General features: G+C 37.7%; 1 protein-coding gene across 1 annotated transcript; it reads left to right on the forward strand.

The window, feature by feature from the left end:
• Nucleotides 1-1,445: 1,445 nt before the first annotated feature.
• On the forward strand, nt 1,446-16,480 carry Or69a (Odorant receptor 69a). Its single transcript, XM_073981507.1, has 5 exons — nt 1,446-2,023; nt 2,184-2,616; nt 2,696-2,894; nt 16,115-16,270; nt 16,333-16,480. Exons 1-5 carry the CDS (start codon nt 1,609-1,611, stop codon nt 16,381-16,383), a joined length of 1,254 nt encoding a protein of 417 aa, XP_073837608.1. The 5' UTR covers nt 1,446-1,608; the 3' UTR covers nt 16,384-16,480.
• The last annotated feature ends 4,017 nt before the right edge of the window (nt 16,481-20,497 follow it).

Here is a 20,497-nt window from a genome sequence, read left to right on the forward strand (position 1 = left end):
CTATGTTGACGATGTTTCGTGGAGATGTTTCATGACCACTGAGAACCTCAAATGGCAAATTACAGCTAGTTCGGTTAAAAATTGTGGCTAAAATTCTCAAAATACCGAAAATCGGGAGGTACCGTTGTATGGGGACTATACCAAAACATGGACCTATTCCCATATCCTCTGGGATAATTCGGTCTCCAAATGTGGCGAAGAACTTTAAAATACATCAACTCCGGAGGCACCGTTATATGGGGGCTATACCAAAAAGTGGACCGATATAGCCCATCTTCGAACTTGACCTGCCTATGGTGCAAAATTTCAGCACTCTATCTCAATTATTGCGGACGCTAGAGTGATTACAACAGACGGACAGACGGACATGGCTAGATCGTCTTAGAATTTTATCCTGATCAAGAATGACAAACTTAATATACCCTCCATACAATGGTGGAGGGTATAATAATGTATGATTAGCGGTATTGATTCTAATTCTTTATAGCCTGTATACAATCCAACACATCTTGCTATTTCATTGCTTTGCGTTAAACTCGGCGGCGAAATTTTTATGTGCATCATTTGGTTGCATGCGAATTTTACAAGCCATAAGCACAAGGGACCCGGGCCTTTTTTTGCCTTCCCCTGCTATTCGCATAAAGATGTTAAGTCGTTTACAAAATTTAACATAGTCCACCCTCACATCCTTTCAGAGGTTTTTTGAGGGGCTCAGCGCCAAAACGGCCTAACCCACATGATAACAAAATCAATCTGACTATAAAAATTTAACCAGAACCTTTTGAAATAAATACTAAAAAACTCCATATTACACTCCATAGTATTTTTTTCAAAAGGTTCTGGTTAAAATTTTATAGTTAGTTTGATTTTTTTGGGCATTTGAGTTAGGCCGTTTTGGCACTGAGCACCTCATTTATTCATTTGAATATTAAGTCATTATATTGGGTTCCTTATTTTTTGTTAATATTTAATTAAAGAGAATATTTGACGTGATGAAAAATTGTGAATAAATATTTTTGATATGAATGGGAATAAATTATTAGTGGACTTTAAAAATTACAAATAATCGTTAAAAATCACTTAACCAAAAAAGCATTTCAAATAGGCTTGTCAGTTTGAAACATATGGGATTAATCAAGGCATATCGACATATGTATATGGATATTTAATGCCAAAAATATATTCTTTATGTTGTTGGGAAAATTAATTTTCCTTCAAAGAAATTTGACATTTCATATGTGAACAGTTGTAATGATAACATTATTTAAATTTTCAAATTTCTTTAACTTTAAATTGGCAACTCTTCAAAAACCTCAAACCGATGGCCAACATTCCGCCAATTTCGCCATTAGCAAAATCTGTTTCCCACACATTATTCAAGCTAATTGGCTTTCGAAAAGCACACACAAAACCACAAAAACCATTGATTGGCTAAGAAATCCCTCAAACGTTACAAAGCATTCTTCAGTTACACTTTACAGGCGCTAAACCAAAACCATAGGAAGGAAGAAAAAAATTACAAAAAGTCAGACAGAAGCCACAAAAACCCCAAGCAATCAACAGGCCTTTAGACCACATACCAGACAACCATTCAACCGACCAACGAAAATGTTCTCCTCCTATCGTCTGCAAGATTTTATGCTTTATCCAAATATAGCCTTCAAATTGGCCATGGTACAGCCGTTCCGTTGGAGTGGTACACTTGATGTGGATGTGAATCAACAGACCACCACCAGGTGTGGTGGCCTTATGGAATCGTTGCTAATGAAAGTGTGGTTCGTTTTCGGCGCTGTGAATTTAATTTATCAAAATATTGGCATGTTGACCTATTTGTTGTTGCCACAGCTCAGTGAAATATTTGATGATGTTGAAATGGTGGCAAAAATATCTGAAACTTGTGGCATAATGGGCTTGACAATGGTGGCGATGTGTAAGATGTTTGTACTATTTTCGCATCGGGAACGTATAACATTGTTGTTGGAGGAATTAGATGAGATTTTCCCGCGGGAACATGAACAATTGGGTAAGCCGAGATTGCAAAGTACAAAGAGGATAAAGAGGGCAATATAGAGGGAATATTTAGAAAATATCGTAAAGACGCTAAAAGGAATTATTAGAGGCCTACTTCGTTTTTAGTATTATATATATTACCATCATCATATTTGTGTTTTCTTTCTTTCCAGCCACCGTAGCCCTTTATCGTGTCCACCACTTTGCTCAAAGCTCACAGCGCTTAATGCGCCGAACAACGAAGTTCTTCATCTTTGCCTTTTGCTTTTACAATTCCCTGCCAATTGGTGAAATATTGTATGAATTACTCTCCCCCGACCAGGAGATTAAATATCGCTATCAATCGAACACCTGGTATCCGTGGCAAACAAAGGATAATGCCAAGACATGGTGGAATTTTATTACCTCATATGTGTGTCAGGTACAATCGTCGTTGACAGGCGTTGGCTTTATAATGGCCGGAGAATTTATGCTGTGTTTTTTCATCACCCAAATGCAAATGCATTTCGACTATTTGACAAATGCCTTGAGCAGCCTGGATGCCGGTTCGGTGGGAGCAAATGAACAACTGAAATATTTAATTATTTATCACACAAAGTTGTTAAGGTAAAGAGTGTGGAGAGGGGAGTTATGGATTGAAATTATGTACCAAATGACGAGCACTTCTGTTTCGATCTCTTTGCAGATATTCAAAGGAAATAAATGAAATTTTCAATATTTCATTTTTGGTGAATTTTATAACATCTTCGATAGCCATTTGCATGATGGCCTGCTCAATGGTCATGTTAAGCATGGCCCACACCTTTAAATATTCGGTGGGCTTGTTGTCATTTTTGGTATTCACGTTTTTCATTTGTTATAATGGTGAACAATTTACAGAGGCGGTAAGTTGAAGGAAGTTGCAATGGTCAGCCATACAAAGACCCGGCCTCTTACAGAAGACCTGAGTCTTTTTATAAGAAGACCCTTACTGATGGTTAGGGAATTTTAAAGAACATTTTTTCAGGCATCCCCAACCCTTTAAGCGTGGATTTTTAAAGTAAATTTTTTCAGGCATCATCAACCCTTTAAGCGTGGATTTTTAAAGTAAATTTTTTCAGGCATCCTCAACCCTTTAAGCGTGGATTTTTAAAGTAAATTTTTTCAGGCATCCTCAACCCTTTAAGCGTGGATTTTTAAAGTAAATTTTTTCAGGCATCCTCAACCCTTTAAGCGTGGATTTTTAAAGTAAATTTTTTCAGGCATCCTCAACCCTTTAAGCGTGGATTTTTAAAGTAAATTTTTTCAGGCATCCTCAACCCTTTAAGCGTGGATTTTTAAAGTAAATTTTTTCAGGCATCCTCAACCCTTTAAGCGTGGATTTTTAAAGTAAATTTTTTCAGGCATCCTCAACCCTTTAAGCGTGGATTTTTAAAGTAAATTTTTTCAGGCATCCTCAACCCTTTAAGCGTGGATTTTTAAAGTAAATTTTTTCAGGCATCCTCAACCCTTTAAGCGTGGATTTTTAAAGTAAATTTTTTCAGGCATCCTCAACCCTTTAAGCGTGGATTTTTAAAGTAAATTTTTTCAGGCATCCTCAACCCTTTAAGCGTGGATTTTTAAAGTAAATTTTTTCAGGCATCCTCAACCCTTTAAGCGTAGATTTTTAAAGTAATTTTTTTCAGGCATCCTCAACCCTTTAAGCGTGGATTTTTAAAGTAAATTTTTTCAGGCATCCTCAACCCTTTAAGCGTGGATTTTTAAAGTAATTTTTTTCAGGCATCCTCAACCCTTTAAGCGTGGATTTTTAAAGTAAATTTTTTCAGGCATCCTCAACCCTTTAAGCGTGGATTTTTAAAGTAAATTTTTTCAGGCATCCTCAACCCTTTAAGCGTGGATTTTTAAAGTAAATTTTTTCAGGCATCCTCAACCCTTTAAGCGTGGATTTTTAAAGTAAATTTTTTCAGGCATCCTCAACCCTTTAAGCGTGGATTTTTAAAGTAAATTTTTTCAGGCATCCTCAACCCTTTAAGCGTGGATTTTTAAAGTAAATTTTTTCAGGCATCCTCAACCCTTTAAGCGTGGATTTTTAAAGTAAATTTTTTCAGGCATCCTCAACCCTTTAAGCGTGGATTTTTAAAGTAAATTTTTTCAGGCATCCTCAACCCTTTAAGCGTGGATTTTTAAAGTAAATTTTTTCAGGCATCCTCAACCCTTTAAGCGTGGATTTTTAAAGTAAATTTTTTCAGGCATCCTCAACCCTTTAAGCGTGGATTTTTAAAGTAAATTTTTTCAGGCATCCTCAACCCTTTAAGCGTGGATTTTTAAAGTAAATTATTTCAGGCATCCTCAACCCTTTAAGCGTGGATTTTTAAAGTAAATTTTTTCAGGCATCCTCAACCCTTTAAGCGTGGATTTTTAAAGTAAATTTTTTCAGGCATCCTCAACCCTTTAAGCGTGGATTTTTAAAGTAAATTTTTTCAGGCATCCTCAACCCTTTAAGCGTGGATTTTTAAAGTAAATTTTTTCAGGCATCCTCAACCCTTTAAGCGTGGATTTTTAAAGTAAATTTTTTCAGGCATCCTCAACCCTTTAAGCGTGGATTTTTAAAGTAAATTTTTTCAGGCATCCTCAACCCTTTAAGCGTGGATTTTTAAAGTAAATTTTTTCAGGCATCCTCAACCCTTTAAGCGTGGATTTTTAAAGTAAATTTTTTCAGGCATCCTCAACCCTTTAAGCGTGGATTTTTAAAGTAAATTTTTTCAGGCATCCTCAACCCTTTAAGCGTGGATTTTTAAAGTAAATTTTTTCAGGCATCCTCAACCCTTTAAGCGTGGATTTTTAAAGTAAATTTTTTCAGGCATCCTCAACCCTTTAAGCGTGGATTTTTAAAGTAAATTTTTTCAGGCATCCTCAACCCTTTAAGCGTGGATTTTTAAAGTAAATTTTTTCAGGCATCCTCAACCCTTTAAGCGTGGATTTTTAAAGTAAATTTTTTCAGGCATCCTCAACCCTTTAAGCGTGGATTTTTAAAGTAAATTTTTTCAGGCATCCTCAACCCTTTAAGCGTGGATTTTTAAAGTAAATTTTTTCAGGCATCCTCAACCCTTTAAGCGTGGATTTTTAAAGTAAATTTTTTCAGGCATCCTCAACCCTTTAAGCGTGGATTTTTAAAGTAAATTTTTTCAGGCATCCTCAACCCTTTAAGCGTGGATTTTTAAAGTAAATTTTTTCAGGCATCCTCAACCCTTTAAGCGTGGATTTTTAAAGTAAATTTTTTCAGGCATCCTCAACCCTTTAAGCGTGGATTTTTAAAGTAAATTTTTTCAGGCATCCTCAACCCTTTAAGCGTGGATTTTTAAAGTAAATTTTTTCAGGCATCCTCAACCCTTTAAGCGTGGATTTTTAAAGTAAATTTTTTCAGGCATCCTCAACCCTTTAAGCGTGGATTTTTAAAGTAAATTTTTTCAGGCATCCTCAACCCTTTAAGCGTGGATTTTTAAAGTAAATTTTTTCAGGCATCCTCAACCCTTTAAGCGTGGATTTTTAAAGTAAATTTTTTCAGGCATCCTCAACCCTTTAAGCGTGGATTTTTAAAGTAAATTTTTTCAGGCATCCTCAACCCTTTAAGCGTGGATTTTTAAAGTAAATTTTTTCAGGCATCCTCAACCCTTTAAGCGTGGATTTTTAAAGTAAATTTTTTCAGGCATCCTCAACCCTTTAAGCGTGGATTTTTAAAGTAAATTTTTTCAGGCATCCTCAACCCTTTAAGCGTGGATTTTTAAAGTAAATTTTTTCAGGCATCCTCAACCCTTTAAGCGTGGATTTTTAAAGTAAATTTTTTCAGGCATCCTCAACCCTTTAAGCGTGGATTTTTAAAGTAAATTTTTTCAGGCATCCTCAACCCTTTAAGCGTGGATTTTTAAAGTAAATTTTTTCAGGCATCCTCAACCCTTTAAGCGTGGATTTTTAAAGTAAATTTTTTCAGGCATCCTCAACCCTTTAAGCGTGGATTTTTAAAGTAAATTTTTCAGGCATCCTCAACCCTTTAAGCGTGGATTTTTAAAGTAAATTTTTTCAGGCATCCTCAACCCTTTAAGCGTGGATTTTTAAAGTAAATTTTTTCAGGCATCCTCAACCCTTTAAGCGTGGATTTTTAAAGTAAATTTTTTCAGGCATCCTCAACCCTTTAAGCGTGGATTTTTAAAGTAAATTTTTTCAGGCATCCTCAACCCTTTAAGCGTGGATTTTTAAAGTAAATTTTTTCAGGCATCCTCAACCCTTTAAGCGTGGATTTTTAAAGTAAATTTTTTCAGGCATACTCAACCCTTTAAGCGTGGATTTTTAAAGTAAATTTTTTCAGGCATCCTCAACCCTTTAAGCGTGGATTAAGCGTGGATTTTTAAAGTAAATTTTTTCAGGCATCCTCAACCCTTTAAGCGTGGATTTTTAAAGTAAATTTTTTCAGGCATCCTCAACCCTTTAAGCGTGGATTTTTAAAGTAAATTTTTTCAGGCATCCTCAACCCTTTAAGCGTGGATTAAGCGTGGATTTTTAAAGTAAATTTTTTCAGGCATCCTCAACCCTTTAAGCGTGGATTTTTAAAGTAAATTTTTTCAGGCATCCTCAACCCTTTAAGCGTGGATTTTTAAAGTAAATTTTTTCAGGCATCCTCAACCCTTTAAGCGTGGATTTTTAAAGTAAATTTTTTCAGGCATCCTCAACCCTTTAAGCGTGGATTTTTAAAGTAAATTTTTTCAGGCATCCTCAACCCTTTAAGCGTGGATTTTTAAAGTAAATTTTTTCAGGCATCCTCAACCCTTTAAGCGTGGATTTTTAAAGTAAATTTTTTCAGGCATCCTCAACCCTTTAAGCGTGGATTTTTAAAGTAAATTTTTTCAGGCATCCTCAACCCTTTAAGCGTGGATTTTTAAAGTAAATTTTTTCAGGCATCCTCAACCCTTTAAGCGTGGATTTTTAAAGTAAATTTTTTCAGGCATCCTCAACCCTTTAAGCGTGGATTTTTAAAGTAAATTTTTTCAGGCATCCTCAACCCTTTAAGCGTGGATTTTTAAAGTAAATTTTTTCAGGCATCCTCAACCCTTTAAGCGTGGATTTTTAAAGTAAATTTTTTCAGGCATCCTCAACCCTTTAAGCGTGGATTTTTAAAGTAAATTTTTTCAGGCATCCTCAACCCTTTAAGCGTGGATTTTTAAAGTAAATTTTTTCAGGCATCCTCAACCCTTTAAGCGTGGATTTTTAAAGTAAATTTTTTCAGGCATCCTCAACCCTTTAAGCGTGGATTTTTAAAGTAAATTTTTTCAGGCATCCTCAACCCTTTAAGCGTGGATTTTTAAAGTAAATTTTTTCAGGCATCCTCAACCCTTTAAGCGTGGATTTTTAAAGTAAATTTTTTCAGGCATCCTCAACCCTTTAAGCGTGGATTTTTAAAGTAAATTTTTTCAGGCATCCTCAACCCTTTAAGCGTGGATTTTTAAAGTTAATTTTTTCAGGCATCCTCAACCCTTTAAGCGTGGATTTTTAAAGTTAATTTTTTCAGGCATCCTCAACCCTTTAAGCGTGGATTTTTAAAGTAATTTTTTCAGGCATCCCCAGCCCTTTAAGCGTGGATTTTTAAAGTAATTTTTTCAGGCATCCCCAGCCCTTTAAGCGTGGATTTTTAAAGTAATTTTTTCAGGCATCCCCAGCCCTTTAAGCGTGGATTTTTAAAGTAATTTTTTCAGGCATCCCCAGCCCTTTAAGCGTGGATTTTTAAAGTAATTTTTTCAGGCATCCCCAGCCCTTTAAGCGTGGATTTTTAAAGTAATTTTTTCAGGCATCCCCAGCCCTTTAAGCGTGGATTTTTAAAGTAATTTTTTCAGGCATTTCCAGCCCTTTAAGCGTGGATTTTTAAAGTAATTTTTTCAGGCATCCCCAGCCCTTTAAGCGTGGATTTTTAAAGTAATTTTTTCAGGCATCCCCAGCCCTTTAAGCGTGGATTTTTAAAGTAATTTTTTCAGGCATCCCCAGCCCTTTAAGCGTGGATTTTTAAAGTAATTTTTTCAGGCATCCCCAGCCCTTTAAGCGTGGATTTTTAAAGTAATTTTTTCAGGCATCCCCAGCCCTTTAAGCGTGGATTTTTAAAGTAATTTTTTCAGGCATCCCCAGCCCTTTAAGCGTGGATTTTTAAAGTAATTTTTTCAGGCATCCCCAGCCCTTTAAGCGTGGATTTTAAAGTAATTTTTTCAGGCATCCCCAGCCCTTTAAGCGTGGATTTTTAAAGTAATTTTTTCAAGCATCCCCAGCCCTTTAAGCGTGGATTTTTAAAGTAATTTTTTCAGGCATCCCCAGCCCTTTAAGCGTGGATTTTTAAAGTAATTTTTTCAGGCATCCCCAGCCCTTTAAGCGTGGATTTTTAAAGTAATTTTTTCAGGCATCCCCAGCCCTTTAAGCGTGGATTTTAAAGTAATTTTTTCAGGCATCCCCAGCCCTTTAAGCGTGGATTTTTAAAGTAATTTTTTCAGGCATCCCCAGCCCTTTAAGCGTGGATTTTTAAAGTAATTTTTTCAGGCATCCCCAGCCCTTTAAGCGTGGATTTTTAAAGTAATTTTTTCAGGCATCCCCAGCCCTTTAAGCGTGGATTTTTAAAGTAATTTTTTCAGGCATCCCCAGCCCTTTAAGCGTGGATTTTTAAAGTAATTTTTTCAGGCATCCCCAGCCCTTTAAGCGTGGATTTTTAAAGTAATTTTTTCAGGCATCCCCAGCCCTTTAAGCGTGGATTTTTAAAGTAATTTTTTCAGGCATCCCCAGCCCTTTAAGCGTGGATTTTTAAAGTAATTTTTTCAGGCATCCCCAGCCCTTTAAGCGTGGATTTTTAAAGTAATTTTTTCAGGCATCCCCAGCCCTTTAAGCGTGGATTTTTAAAGTAATTTTTTCAGGCATCCCCAGCCCTTTAAGCGTGGATTTTTAAAGTAATTTTTTCAGGCATCCCCAGCCCTTTAAGCGTGGATTTTTAAAGTAATTTTTTCAGGCATCCCCAGCCCTTTAAGCGTGGATTTTTAAAGTAATTTTTTCAGGCATCCCCAGCCCTTTAAGCGTGGATTTTTAAAGTAATTTTTTCAGGCATCCCCAGCCCTTTAAGCGTGGATTTTTAAAGTAATTTTTTCAGGCATCCCCAGCCCTTTAAGCGTGGATTTTTAAAGTAATTTTTTCAGGCATCCCCAGCCCTTTAAGCGTGGATTTTTAAAGTAATTTTTTCAGGCATCCCCAGCCCTTTAAGCGTGGATTTTTAAAGTAATTTTTTCAGGCATCCCCAGCCCTTTAAGCGTGGATTTTTAAAGTAATTTTTTCAGGCATCCCCAGCCCTTTAAGCGTGGATTTTAAAGTAATTTTTTCAGGCATCCCCAGCCCTTTAAGCGTGGATTTTTAAAGTAATTTTTTCAGGCATCCCCAGCCCTTTAAGCGTGGATTTTTAAAGTAATTTTTTCAGGCATCCCCAGCCCTTTAAGCATGGATTTTTAAAGTAATTTTTTCAGGCATCCCCAGCCCTTTAAGCGTGGATTTTTAAAGTAATTTTTTCAGGCATCCCCAGCCCTTTAAGCGTGGATTTTTAAAGTAATTTTTTCAGGCATCCCCAGCCCTTTAAGCGTGGATTTTTAAAGTAATTTTTTCAGGCATCCCCAGCCCTTTAAGCGTGGATTTTTAAAGTAATTTTTTCAGGCATCCCCAGCCCTTTAAGCATGGATTTTTAAAGTAATTTTTTCAGGCATCCCCAGCCCTTTAAGCGTGGATTTTTAAAGTAATTTTTTCAGGCATCCCCAGCCCTTTAAGCGTGGATTTTTAAAGTAATTTTTTCAGGCATCCCCAGCCCTTTAAGCGTGGATTTTTAAAGTAATTTTTTCAGGCATCCCCAGCCCTTTAAGCGTGGATTTTTAAAGTAATTTTTTCAGGCATCCCCAGCCCTTTAAGCGTGGATTTTTAAAGTAATTTTTTCAGGCATCCCCAGCCCTTTAAGCGTGGATTTTTAAGTAATTTTTTCAGACATCCCCAGCCCTTTAAGCATGGATTTTTAAAGTAATTTTTTCAGGCATCCCCAGCCCTTTAAGCATGGATTTTTAAAGTAATTTTTTCAGGCATCCCCAGCCCTTTAAGCATGGATTTTTAAAGTAATTTTTTCAGGCATTCCTAGCCATTTAAGCGCGGATTTTTAAAGTAAATTTTTCAGGCATTCCTAGCCAGTTAAGCGCGGATTTTTAAAGTAATTTTTTCAGGCATCCCCAGCCCTTTAAGCGTGGATTTTTAAAGTAATTTTTTCAGGCATTCCTAGCCATTTAAGCGCGGATTTTTAAAGTAAATTTTTCAGGCATTCCTAGCCAGTTAAGCGCGGATTTGTAAAGTAATTTTTTCAGGCATCCCCAGCCCTTTAAGCGTGGATTTTTAAAGTAATTTTTTCAGGCATCCCCAGCCCTTTAAGCGTGGATTTTTAAAGTAATTTTTTCAGGCATCCCCAGCCCTTTAAGCGTGGATTTTTAAAGTAATTTTTTCAGGCATCCCCAGCCCTTTAAGCATGGATTTTTAAAGTATTTTTTTCAGGCATTCCTAGCCAGTTAAGCGCGGATTTTTAAAGTAATTTTTTCAGGCATCCCCAGCCCTTTAAGCGTGGATTTTTAAAGTAATTTTTTCAGGCATCCCCAGCCCTTTAAGCATGGATTTTTAAAGTAATTTTTTCAGGCATCCCCAGCCCTTTAAGCGTGGATTTTTAAAGTAATTTTTTCAGGTATCCCCAGCCCTTTAAGCGTGGATTTTTAAAGTAATTTTTTCAGGCATCCCCAGCCCTTTAAGCGTGGATTTTTAAAGTAATTTTTTCAGGCATCCCCAGCCCTTTAAGCGTGGATTTTTAAAGTAATTTTTTCAGGCATCCCCAGCCCTTTAAGCGTGGATTTTTAAAGTAATTTTTTCAGGCATCCCCAGCCCTTTAAGCGTGGATTTTTAAAGTAATTTTTTCAGGCATCCCCAGCCCTTTAAGCGTGGATTTTTAAAGTAATTTTTTCAGGCATCCCCAGCCCTTTAAGCATGGATTTTTAAAGTAATTTTTTCAGGCATCCCCAGCCCTTTAAGCATGGATTTTTAAAGTAATTTTTTCAGGCATCCCCAGCCCTTTAAGCATGGATTTTTAAAGTAATTTTTTCAGGCATTCCTAGCCATTTAAGCGCGGATTTTTAAAGTAAATTTTTCAGGCATTCCTAGCCAGTTAAGCGCGGATTTGTAAAGTAATTTTTTCAGGCATCCCCAGCCCTTTAAGCGTGGATTTTTAAAGTAATTTTTTCAGGCATCCCCAGCCCTTTAAGCATGGATTTTTAAAGTAATTTTTTCAGGCATCCCCAGCCCTTTAAGCATGGGTTTTTAAAGTAATTTTTTCAGGCATCCCCAGCCCTTTAAGCATGGATTTTTAAAGTAATTTTTTCAGGCATTCCTAGCCATTTAAGCGCGGATTTTTAAAGTAAATTTTTCAGGCATTCCTAGCCAGTTAAGCGCGGATTTTTAAAGTAAATTTTTCAGGCATCCCCAGCACTTTAATCGTGGATTTTTAAAGTAATTTTTTCAGGCATCCCCAGCCCTTTAAGCGTGGATTTTTAAAGTAATTTTTTCAGGCATCCCCAGCCCTTTAAGCGTGGATTTTTAAAGTAATTTTTTCAGGCATCCCCAGCCCTTTAAGCGTGGATTTTTAAAGTAATTTTTTCAGGCATCCCCAGCCCTTTAAGCGTGGATTTTTAAAGTAATTTTTTCAGGCATCCCCAGCCCTTTAAGCGTGGATTTTTAAAGTAATTTTTTCAGGCATACCCAGCCCTTTAAGCGTGGATTTTTAAAGTAATTTTTTCAGGCATACCCAGCCCTTTAAGCGTGGATTTTTAAAGTAATTTTTTCAGGCATCCCCAGCCCTTTAAGCGTGGATTTTTAAAGTAATTTTTTCAGGCATCCCCAGCCCTTTAAGCGTGGATTTTTAAAGTAATTTTTTCAGGCATCCCCAGCCCTTTAAGCGTGGATTTTTAAAGTAATTTTTTCAGGCATCCCCAGCCCTTTAAGCGTGGATTTTTAAAGTAATTTTTTCAGGCATCCCCAGCCCTTTAAGCGTGGATTTTTAAAGTAATTTTTTCAGGCATCCCCAGCCCTTTAAGCGTGGATTTTTAAAGTAATTTTTTCAGGCATCCCCAGCCCTTTAAGCGTGGATTTTTAAAGTAATTTTTTCAGGCATCCCCAGCCCTTTAAGCGTGGATTTTTAAAGTAATTTTTTCAGGCATCCCCAGCCCTTTAAGCGTGGATTTTTAAAGTAATTTTTTCAGGCATCCCCAGCCCTTTAAGCGTGGATTTTTAAAGTAATTTTTTCAGGCATCCCCAGCCCTTTAAGCGTGGATTTTTAAAGTAATTTTTTCAGGCATCCCCAGCCCTTTAAGCGTGGATTTTTAAAGTAATTTTTTCAGGCATCCCCAGCCCTTTAAGCGTGGATTTTTAAAGTAATTTTTTCAGGCATCCCCAGCCCTTTAAGCGTGGATTTTTAAAGTAATTTTTTCAGGCATCCCCAGCCCTTTAAGCGTGGATTTTTAAAGTAATTTTTTCAGGCATCCCCAGCCCTTTAAGCGTGGATTTTTAAAGTAATTTTTTCAGGCATCCCCAGCCCTTTAAGCGTGGATTTTTAAAGTAATTTTTTCAGGCATCCCCAGCCCTTTAAGCGTGGATTTTTAAAGTAATTTTTTCAGGCATCCCCAGCCCTTTAAGCGTGGATTTTTAAAGTAATTTTTTCAGGCATCCCCAGCCCTTTAAGCGTGGATTTTTAAAGTAATTTTTTCAGGCATCCCCAGCCCTTTAAGCGTGGATTTTTAAAGTAATTTTTTCAGGCATCCCCAGCCCTTTAAGCGTGGATTTTTAAAGTAATTTTTTCAGGCATCCCCAGCCCTTTAAGCGTGGATTTTTAAAGTAATTTTTTCAGGCATCCCCAGCCCTTTAAGCGTGGATTTTTAAAGTAATTTTTTCAGGCATCCCCAGCCCTTTAAGCGTGGATTTTTAAAGTAATTTTTTCAGGCATCCCCAGCCCTTTAAGCGTGGATTTTTAAAGTAATTTTTTCAGGCATCCCCAGCCCTTTAAGCGTGGATTTTTAAAGTAATTTTTTCAGGCATCCCCAGCCCTTTAAGCGTGGATTTTTAAAGTAATTTTTTCAGGCATCCCCAGCCCTTTAAGCGTGGATTTTTAAAGTAATTTTTTCAGGCATCCCCAGCCCTTTAAGCGTGGATTTTTAAAGTAATTTTTTCAGGCATCCCCAGCCCTTTAAGCGTGGATTTTTAAAGTAATTTTTTCAGGCATCCCCAGCCCTTTAAGCGTGGATTTTTAAAGTAATTTTTTCAGGCATCCCCAGCCCTTTAAGCGTGGATTTTTAAAGTAATTTTTTCAGGCATCCCCAGCCCTTTAAGCGTGGATTTTTAAAGTAATTTTTTCAGGCATCCCCAGCCCTTTAAGCGTGGATTTTTAAAGTAATTTTTTCAGGCATCCCCAGCCCTTTAAGCGTGGATTTTTAAAGTAATTTTTTCAGGCATCCCCAGCCCTTTAAGCGTGGATTTTTAAAGTAATTTTTTCAGGCATCCCCAGCCCTTTAAGCGTGGATTTTTAAAGTATTTTTTTCAGGCATCCCCAGCCCTTTAAGCGTGGATTTTTAAAGTATTTTTTTCAGGCATCCCCAGCCCTTTAAGCGTGGATTTTTAAAGTATTTTTTTCAGGCATCCCCAGCCCTTTAAGCGTGGATTTTTAAAGTAATTTTTTCAGGCATCCCCAGCCCTTTAAGCGTGGATTTTTAAAGTAATTTTTTCAGGCATCCCCAGCCCTTTAAGCGTGGATTTTTAAAGTATTTTTTTCAGGCATCCCCAGCCCTTTAAGCGTGGATTTTTAAAGTAATTTTTTCAGGCATCCCCAGCCCTTTAAGCGTGGATTTTTAAAGTAATTTTTTCAGGCATCCCCAGCCCTTTAAGCGTGGATTTTTAAAGTAATTTTTTCAGGCATCCCCAGCCCTTTAAGCATGGATTTTTAAAGTAATTTTTTCAGGCATCCCCAGCCCTTTAAGCATGGATTTTTAAAGTAATTTTTTCAGGCATTCCTAGCCATTTAAGCGCGGATTTTTAAAGTAAATTTTTCAGGCATTCCTAGCCAGTTAAGCGCGGATTTTTAAAGTAATTTTTTCAGGCATCCCCAGCCCTTTAAGCGTGGATTTTTAAAGTAAATTTTTCAGGCATCCCCAGCCCTTTAAGCATGGATTTTTAAAGTAATTTTTTCAGGCATCCCCAGCTCTTTAAGCATGGATTTTTAAAGTAATTTTTTCAGGCATCCCCAGCCCTTTAAGCATGGATTTTTAAAGTAATTTTTTCAGGCATTCCTAGCCATTTAAGCGCGGATTTTTAAAGTAAATTTTTCAGGCATTCCTAGCCAGTTAAGCGCGGATTTTTAAAGTAAATTTTTCAGGCATCCCCAGCACTTTAATCGTGGATTTTTAAAGTAATTTTTTCAGGCATCCCCAGCCCTTTAAGCGTGGATTTTTAAAGTAATTTTTTCAGGCATCCCCAGCCCTTTAAGCGTGGATTTTTAAAGTAATTTTTTCAGGCATCCCCAGCCCTTTAAGCGTGGATTTTTAAAGTAATTTTTTCAGGCATCCCCAGCCCTTTAAGCGTGGATTTTTAAAGTAATTTTTTCAGGCATCCCCAGCCCTTTAAGCGTGGATTTTTAAAGTAATTTTTTCAGGCATCCCCAGCCCTTTAAGCGTGGATTTTTAAAGTAATTTTTTCAGGCATCCCCAGCCCTTTAAGCGTGGATTTTTAAAGTAATTTTTTCAGGCATCCCCAGCCCTTTAAGCATGGATTTTTAAAGTAATTTTTTCAGGCATCCCCAGCCCTTTAAGCATGGATTTTTAAAGTAATTTTTTCAGGCATCCCCAGCCCTTTAAGCATGGATTTTTAAAGTAATTTTTTCAGGCATCCCCAGCCCTTTAAGCATGGATTTTTAAAGTAATTTTTTCAGGCATTCCTAGCCATTTAAGCGCGGATTTTTAAAGTAAATTTTTCAGGCATTCCTAGCCAGTTAAGCGCGGATTTTTAAAGTAATTTTTTCAGGCATCCCCAGCCCTTTAAGCGTGGATTTTTAAAGTAATTTTTTCAGGCATCCCCAGCCCTTTAAGCATGGATTTTTAAAGTAATTTTTTCAGGCATCCCCAGCCCTTTAAGCATGGATTTTTAAAGTAATTTTTTCAGGCATTCCTAGCCATTTAAGCGCGGATTTTTAAAGTAAAATTTTCAGGCATTCCTAGCCAGTTAAGCGCGGATTTTTAAAGTAAATTTTTCAGGCATCCCCAGCACTTTAATCGTGGATTTTTAAAGTAAATTTTTCAGGCATCCCCAGCACTTTAATCGTGGATTTTTAAAATAATGTTTTTCAGTCATCTCCAACCCTTTAAGCGTGGATTTTAAGAGTAAAATTTTTAGGCGCCCTCACCCCTTTAAGCGTGGATTTTTAAGAGTAAATTTTCAGGCGTCCCCACCCCTTTAAGCGTGGATTTTTAATGAAATTTTTTTCAGGCATCCACAGCCCTTTAAGCGTGGATTTTTAATGAAATTTTTTTCAGGCATCCACAGCCCTTTAAGCGTGGATTTTTAATGAAATTTTTTTCAGGCATCCACAGCCCTTTAAGCGTGGATTTTTAATGAAATTTTTTCAGGCATCCACAGCCCTTTAAGCGTGGATTTTTAATGAAATTTTTTTCAGGCATCCACAGCCCTTTAAGCGTGGATTTTTAATGAAATTTTTTTCAGGCATCCACAGCCCTTTAAGCGTGGATTTTTAATGAAATTTTTTTCAGGCATCCACAGCCCTTTAAGCGTGGATTTTTAATGAAATTTTTTTCAGGCATCCACAGCCCTTTAAGCGTGGATTTTTAAAGTGATTTTTAGAAGACCTTCACGGGTTTCCCTATATAAGGCCACCAATAAAAAGAAGACCTATAAGTGCCTTCTTTAGGAGTTCTCTATACAAGACAACCATAAACCATATTACCGTTTTGACTAAAGTTAAAAAGGAGTGTTTAATTATTTTCAGAGTGATGCCATAATGCCATCGGCATTTTATAACAATTGGTATGAAGGAGATTCCGCTTACCGTCGCATGATATTATTTTTCATTATGCGTTCGACGGAGCCGAATGTTTTGAGGGCTTACAAATTCACCACCGTTTCAATGCCTACATTTATGGCGGTATGTTGTGGTACATGCAAACTTAATTTCGTTTCTTATATTTGTATTTTTTTCTTTTGCAGATTTTGAAAATTTCTTATCAGCTTTTTACATTTCTTCAAGCTATGGATTAAATTGCTAACGCCGCTTTGAAGTGCCCATCGTCGTAATTTAGTTTAATCGATATAAACAAAATGAGTAGTTTCCTAATAAATGTTTAGTTCACATCCATATGACTTCATCTTTGAAGAATTTAATGTTCGATGAGGGTAGACAGGCAACTTTATTTTTATACCCTGAGCCTTTAGGCTAAATATTGATTTTAGACCTCAAGTATGTTTGGACAAAATCCGTTTCAGGACCTTAGTCTCGTTGGCTACGTTAGGCTGACGAACACCTTGAGAGTGACAGGGCGAAGAGAAGAGTACTTCGTCACATTAGATCTGTTTTTGCCGAGGAGGAACCACCCCAATTTGCAATAGATGGTGCTGCAAATGCCATCAGGGTCGCTAAATCATCCAAAACATTGGGCCCTGATGGTATCTCTATGTTTATACTGGAAGAGCCGGGAGTGGAGTTTCTTACGAAAGTTCTCAACCTGTCGCTTGAATCCCATGAACCCCACTGTTCGATTTCGAGATTGTCTTGAGGCTTTAGTCCTCCGCAGGGGTTCCGTAAGAAGCACTGCACGACAACAGCGACACACACTCTCCACAAATGTTAGTCGAGTACTCAATCAGAGCAAACCGTATGATAGAACACTGAAAACCCTCCCGCCAAGTTTAAAACGTTGGATAATCAATTATATGTGTGGACGCCAGTCGTACGTGGAATTCAATAATAGGAAGTTCAAGTCCCGTAGAGTGGGTTTTCCCCAAAGTGGGGTGATATCTCCGGAACCATTTAATCTCTACTCCTCACGTATTCCGCCCTCTCCAGACGTATGTGGATGGTTGTACGATCTTGTCGCCATTTGTGAAAGGCTGAACTTCTGTTTGACTGATCTTACCACCATTTTCCACCCTAGGAATGTGTAAAAATCCGCCACTTAATTTACGGCCACTCTGTTCACCAAATGGACAGAGGAGGCAACAGAGATGAATGTCATGGTTAATTGTAGCAGAATTCCGACCAAAAACAACGCAAAATTTTGGGGTTACATTTAAGTTCATGTTCATGTCAAGCGCGCATGCCACTGCTATCTGCAACAAGCTGAGATGTAGGAACAAAGTCCACATGTCCCTAACCGGCAGCACTTGGCGGTGCAAATAAAAAACCTTGTTGGTGTGTGGTAAGCTATGCAGCGCCATTATGGTCCGCGAATATAAGTGCAACGTGATGTAAAAATATTCAAACCTATCAAAATGCCACCCTGAGAACTGCAACAGGGCGCCTCCTCATGCCTCGAAAGAGAGGACTAACATTACAAGAGAGAACCCCTAGATCGGTGGTGCTCAATATATTTTGTGCATTAGTCTCTCTGAGCGAGCCATTCCTTTGCTAAACCTCGGCAGATGAGAAAAAATGAGAACATATGTTGTTGTAGTCACGTTAACGTATATGGGTGATCTTGGCTGCCCTAGATCAATAAAACTTTCTAGCAGTTTTAAATAGAATTCTCACGGATGCAATCGCTGATGCCATAACCAAGTATGGTGTGAATGTGGTCCTCGGAGAATATCCCCCATCTATCGCAGCTGAGGAGCGTTAGCTGCTGCTATAAACCATAGTAGTTTTGGCTCAACTCCGCTCGCAATGGTGCAGTCGTCTGAATTTCTATAGGGCCTATAGGCACGATGACACTGTGCAAAAATCAGCCTAGCGTGCGGTACAGGCTGGCACGACACACTGCACCTTTTCGACTGCCCTGACAAACCTACTCTACTAACTCCAGTAGATCTGTAGTAACATCCCATTGAAGGAGCGACATTCCTAGAACTGGAGACATATATTTTTGCACCCGAGTATGTTTTTCCATAGGAAGGTCAAGTTAGAAGATGGGCTATATAGGCCCATATTTTGGTATAGCTTCCAGCAATGGTACCTCACGATTTGCGATATTTTGAGGATTTTAGATACAGTTGTTATTTGACATTTGAGGATTTTATGGGCCAGAACATCAGTTTACCAAAAATATTCGACATAGGTCCATGTTTAGGTATTTCGATATTTTGAGGATTTTAGCTACATTTTTTTGACCGAACTAAATGTTTTTTTTTGACATTTGAGGTTCCAGTGGTCACAAAATTTTCTTCACTAAAAATTGTCAACCTGGATCCATGTTTGGTATAGCCCCCATATAACGGTACCTCCGAATTGTCTGTAATTTGAGGGTTTTAACTAAATTTTTGACTGAACTACCTGTTATATGATATTTGATGTTCCAAGCAGTAACGAAATTTCTTAACCAAAAATTGTCAACATAGGTCCGTGTTTTCCTATAGTCTCCATATAATGGCACCTTCCGTTTTTCGGTATTTTGAGGGTTTTGCTGCATTTTTTGACGAACTACCTGTAATTTGGCATTTGAGGTTCTTTGCTGTCACGAAATATCTTCAGCAAAAATTTTCAACATAGGTCCATGTTTAGGTATAACCCCATACCTCCCGATTTTCGGTATTTTAAGGGTTTTAGCTACATGCTTTGACCGAACTACCCGTAATTTGACATTTGAGGTTCTTAGGGATCACAACACTTGTTCAGCAAAAATTGTCAAGATATGTAGGTCCATGTTTTGCTATACATAGCTCCCATATAATGGTACCTTCCGATTTTCGGTATTTTGAGGGTTGTAGCTAAATTTTTGACTGAACTACCTGTAATTTTATATTTGAGGTTCCCTGCAGTCACGAAACTTCCCCACCAAAAATGTTAAACATAGGTGCATGTTTAGGTATAGCCCCTAACTGCTAACAACTTTCAATAGGGGCAAAATGTGCCTCATCGAAATAATGGGGTCTAACACCGTTAAATCCGTTTCAGACAATTTGGAGTGGAGTTAGCAATGTCAGTCCGTTGGTCTGTCTGGCTGGCTGGAGCGCACGATAACTCTCGAACGGATAAACCGATTCGGTCCAAAATTTGGCTTTCGTAATATATTGTCCAAATTAGTTTAAGGTCGAAGATTGGCCATATCGGTCCACTCCTTCAGGTATCTCCCCCACAAAAGTAGTTTAAGTTCGAAGATGGGCCATATCGGTCCACTCCTTCATGTACCTCCCCCATAAAAGTTCGAAAATGTTCGGAAAATGTGTGCGCATGATAACTCTTGAAGCGATCAACCGATTTGGTTCATACTTTGAACATCGTGAATTTTCTACCAGGCATAGATGAGGTTTCAATATGGACTCTAACGGTCCAATCCTTCGGATACCTCCCACACAAAATGTCGGAAAAGTTCAGTTTAGGAACTGCTCTCGAATCGCTTTGATTTTTGTTGTAACAACTTTTATTTGCAAGTCCTTACTTCTTGAGAAAATAGCCAGAAAGCTGTAAAAATCTTTTTGACACTATGCGTACGATAACTCTCGAACGGATCTGCCGATTCGGTCTAAAATTTGGTCTTCGTAATATATGGTCCATACTTTGCACATTGTAATATTTCTACGAGACATCGATCGAGCTTGAATATGGACTATATATGTCAACTCCTTCAGGTATCTGTCATACAAAATTTCGGAAAAATGCAGTTTAAGGTCTACTCTCGAATCGCTTTTATCTTTGTTGTAAGTTTTTTTCAGGGCAAGTCCATACTTCCTGAAAATAGTATAAAATAGTCCGAAAGCTGTAAAAATCTCTATGGCACTATGCGCACGATAACTCTCGAATGGATCAGCCGATTCCGTCCAAAATTTGGGATTCGTAATATTTAGTCTAAACTAAGTTTAAGTTTGAAGATTGGCTCTATCGGTGCGCACCTTCCGGTTCCTCCCCCCACCCCCACTAAAATAGTTCGCGCTATATCTGCTGAACGGAGCGAGCGTCCAAACCTTGGATCTCCTAATATTTTGTCCGAATATAGTTTTACCGATGCTATTATTTGTGGTCCTATTTAAGCGATTTTATGTTTTTCGTGGGCAAGTCCCTCTAAGTTATACTGTGACCAACTGAAATGACTGGTGGGCACAAAATCTATCAAAAGAAATGAATCCCAAAATAAGATCCACTTGCAAAATTGACTATGTCGGTCCATCCTTTAAGTACATCCTCCGCAACACATTTGAGCTTCAAAACAAATATATTTTTTGT

The sequence above is a fragment of the Musca autumnalis genome, unplaced genomic scaffold (genome assembly GCF_047663935.1).
Source record: "Musca autumnalis isolate F117 unplaced genomic scaffold, ASM4766393v1 scaffold_4, whole genome shotgun sequence".
Lineage (NCBI taxonomy): Eukaryota > Metazoa > Arthropoda > Insecta > Diptera > Muscidae > Musca > Musca autumnalis.

Excerpts from the sequence above, each read along its gene's own strand:
- Or69a (XM_073981507.1), top strand. The coding sequence starts at position 1,609 with ATGTTCTCCTCCTATCGTCTGCAAGATTTTATGCTTTATCCAAATATA. Across the intron at positions 2,617-2,695 it reads TATCACACAAAGTTGTTAAG|ATATTCAAAGGAAATAAATG; the intron begins GTAAAGAGTGTG and ends ATCTCTTTGCAG. Across the intron at positions 2,895-16,114 it reads GTGAACAATTTACAGAGGCG|AGTGATGCCATAATGCCATC; the intron begins GTAAGTTGAAGG and ends AATTATTTTCAG.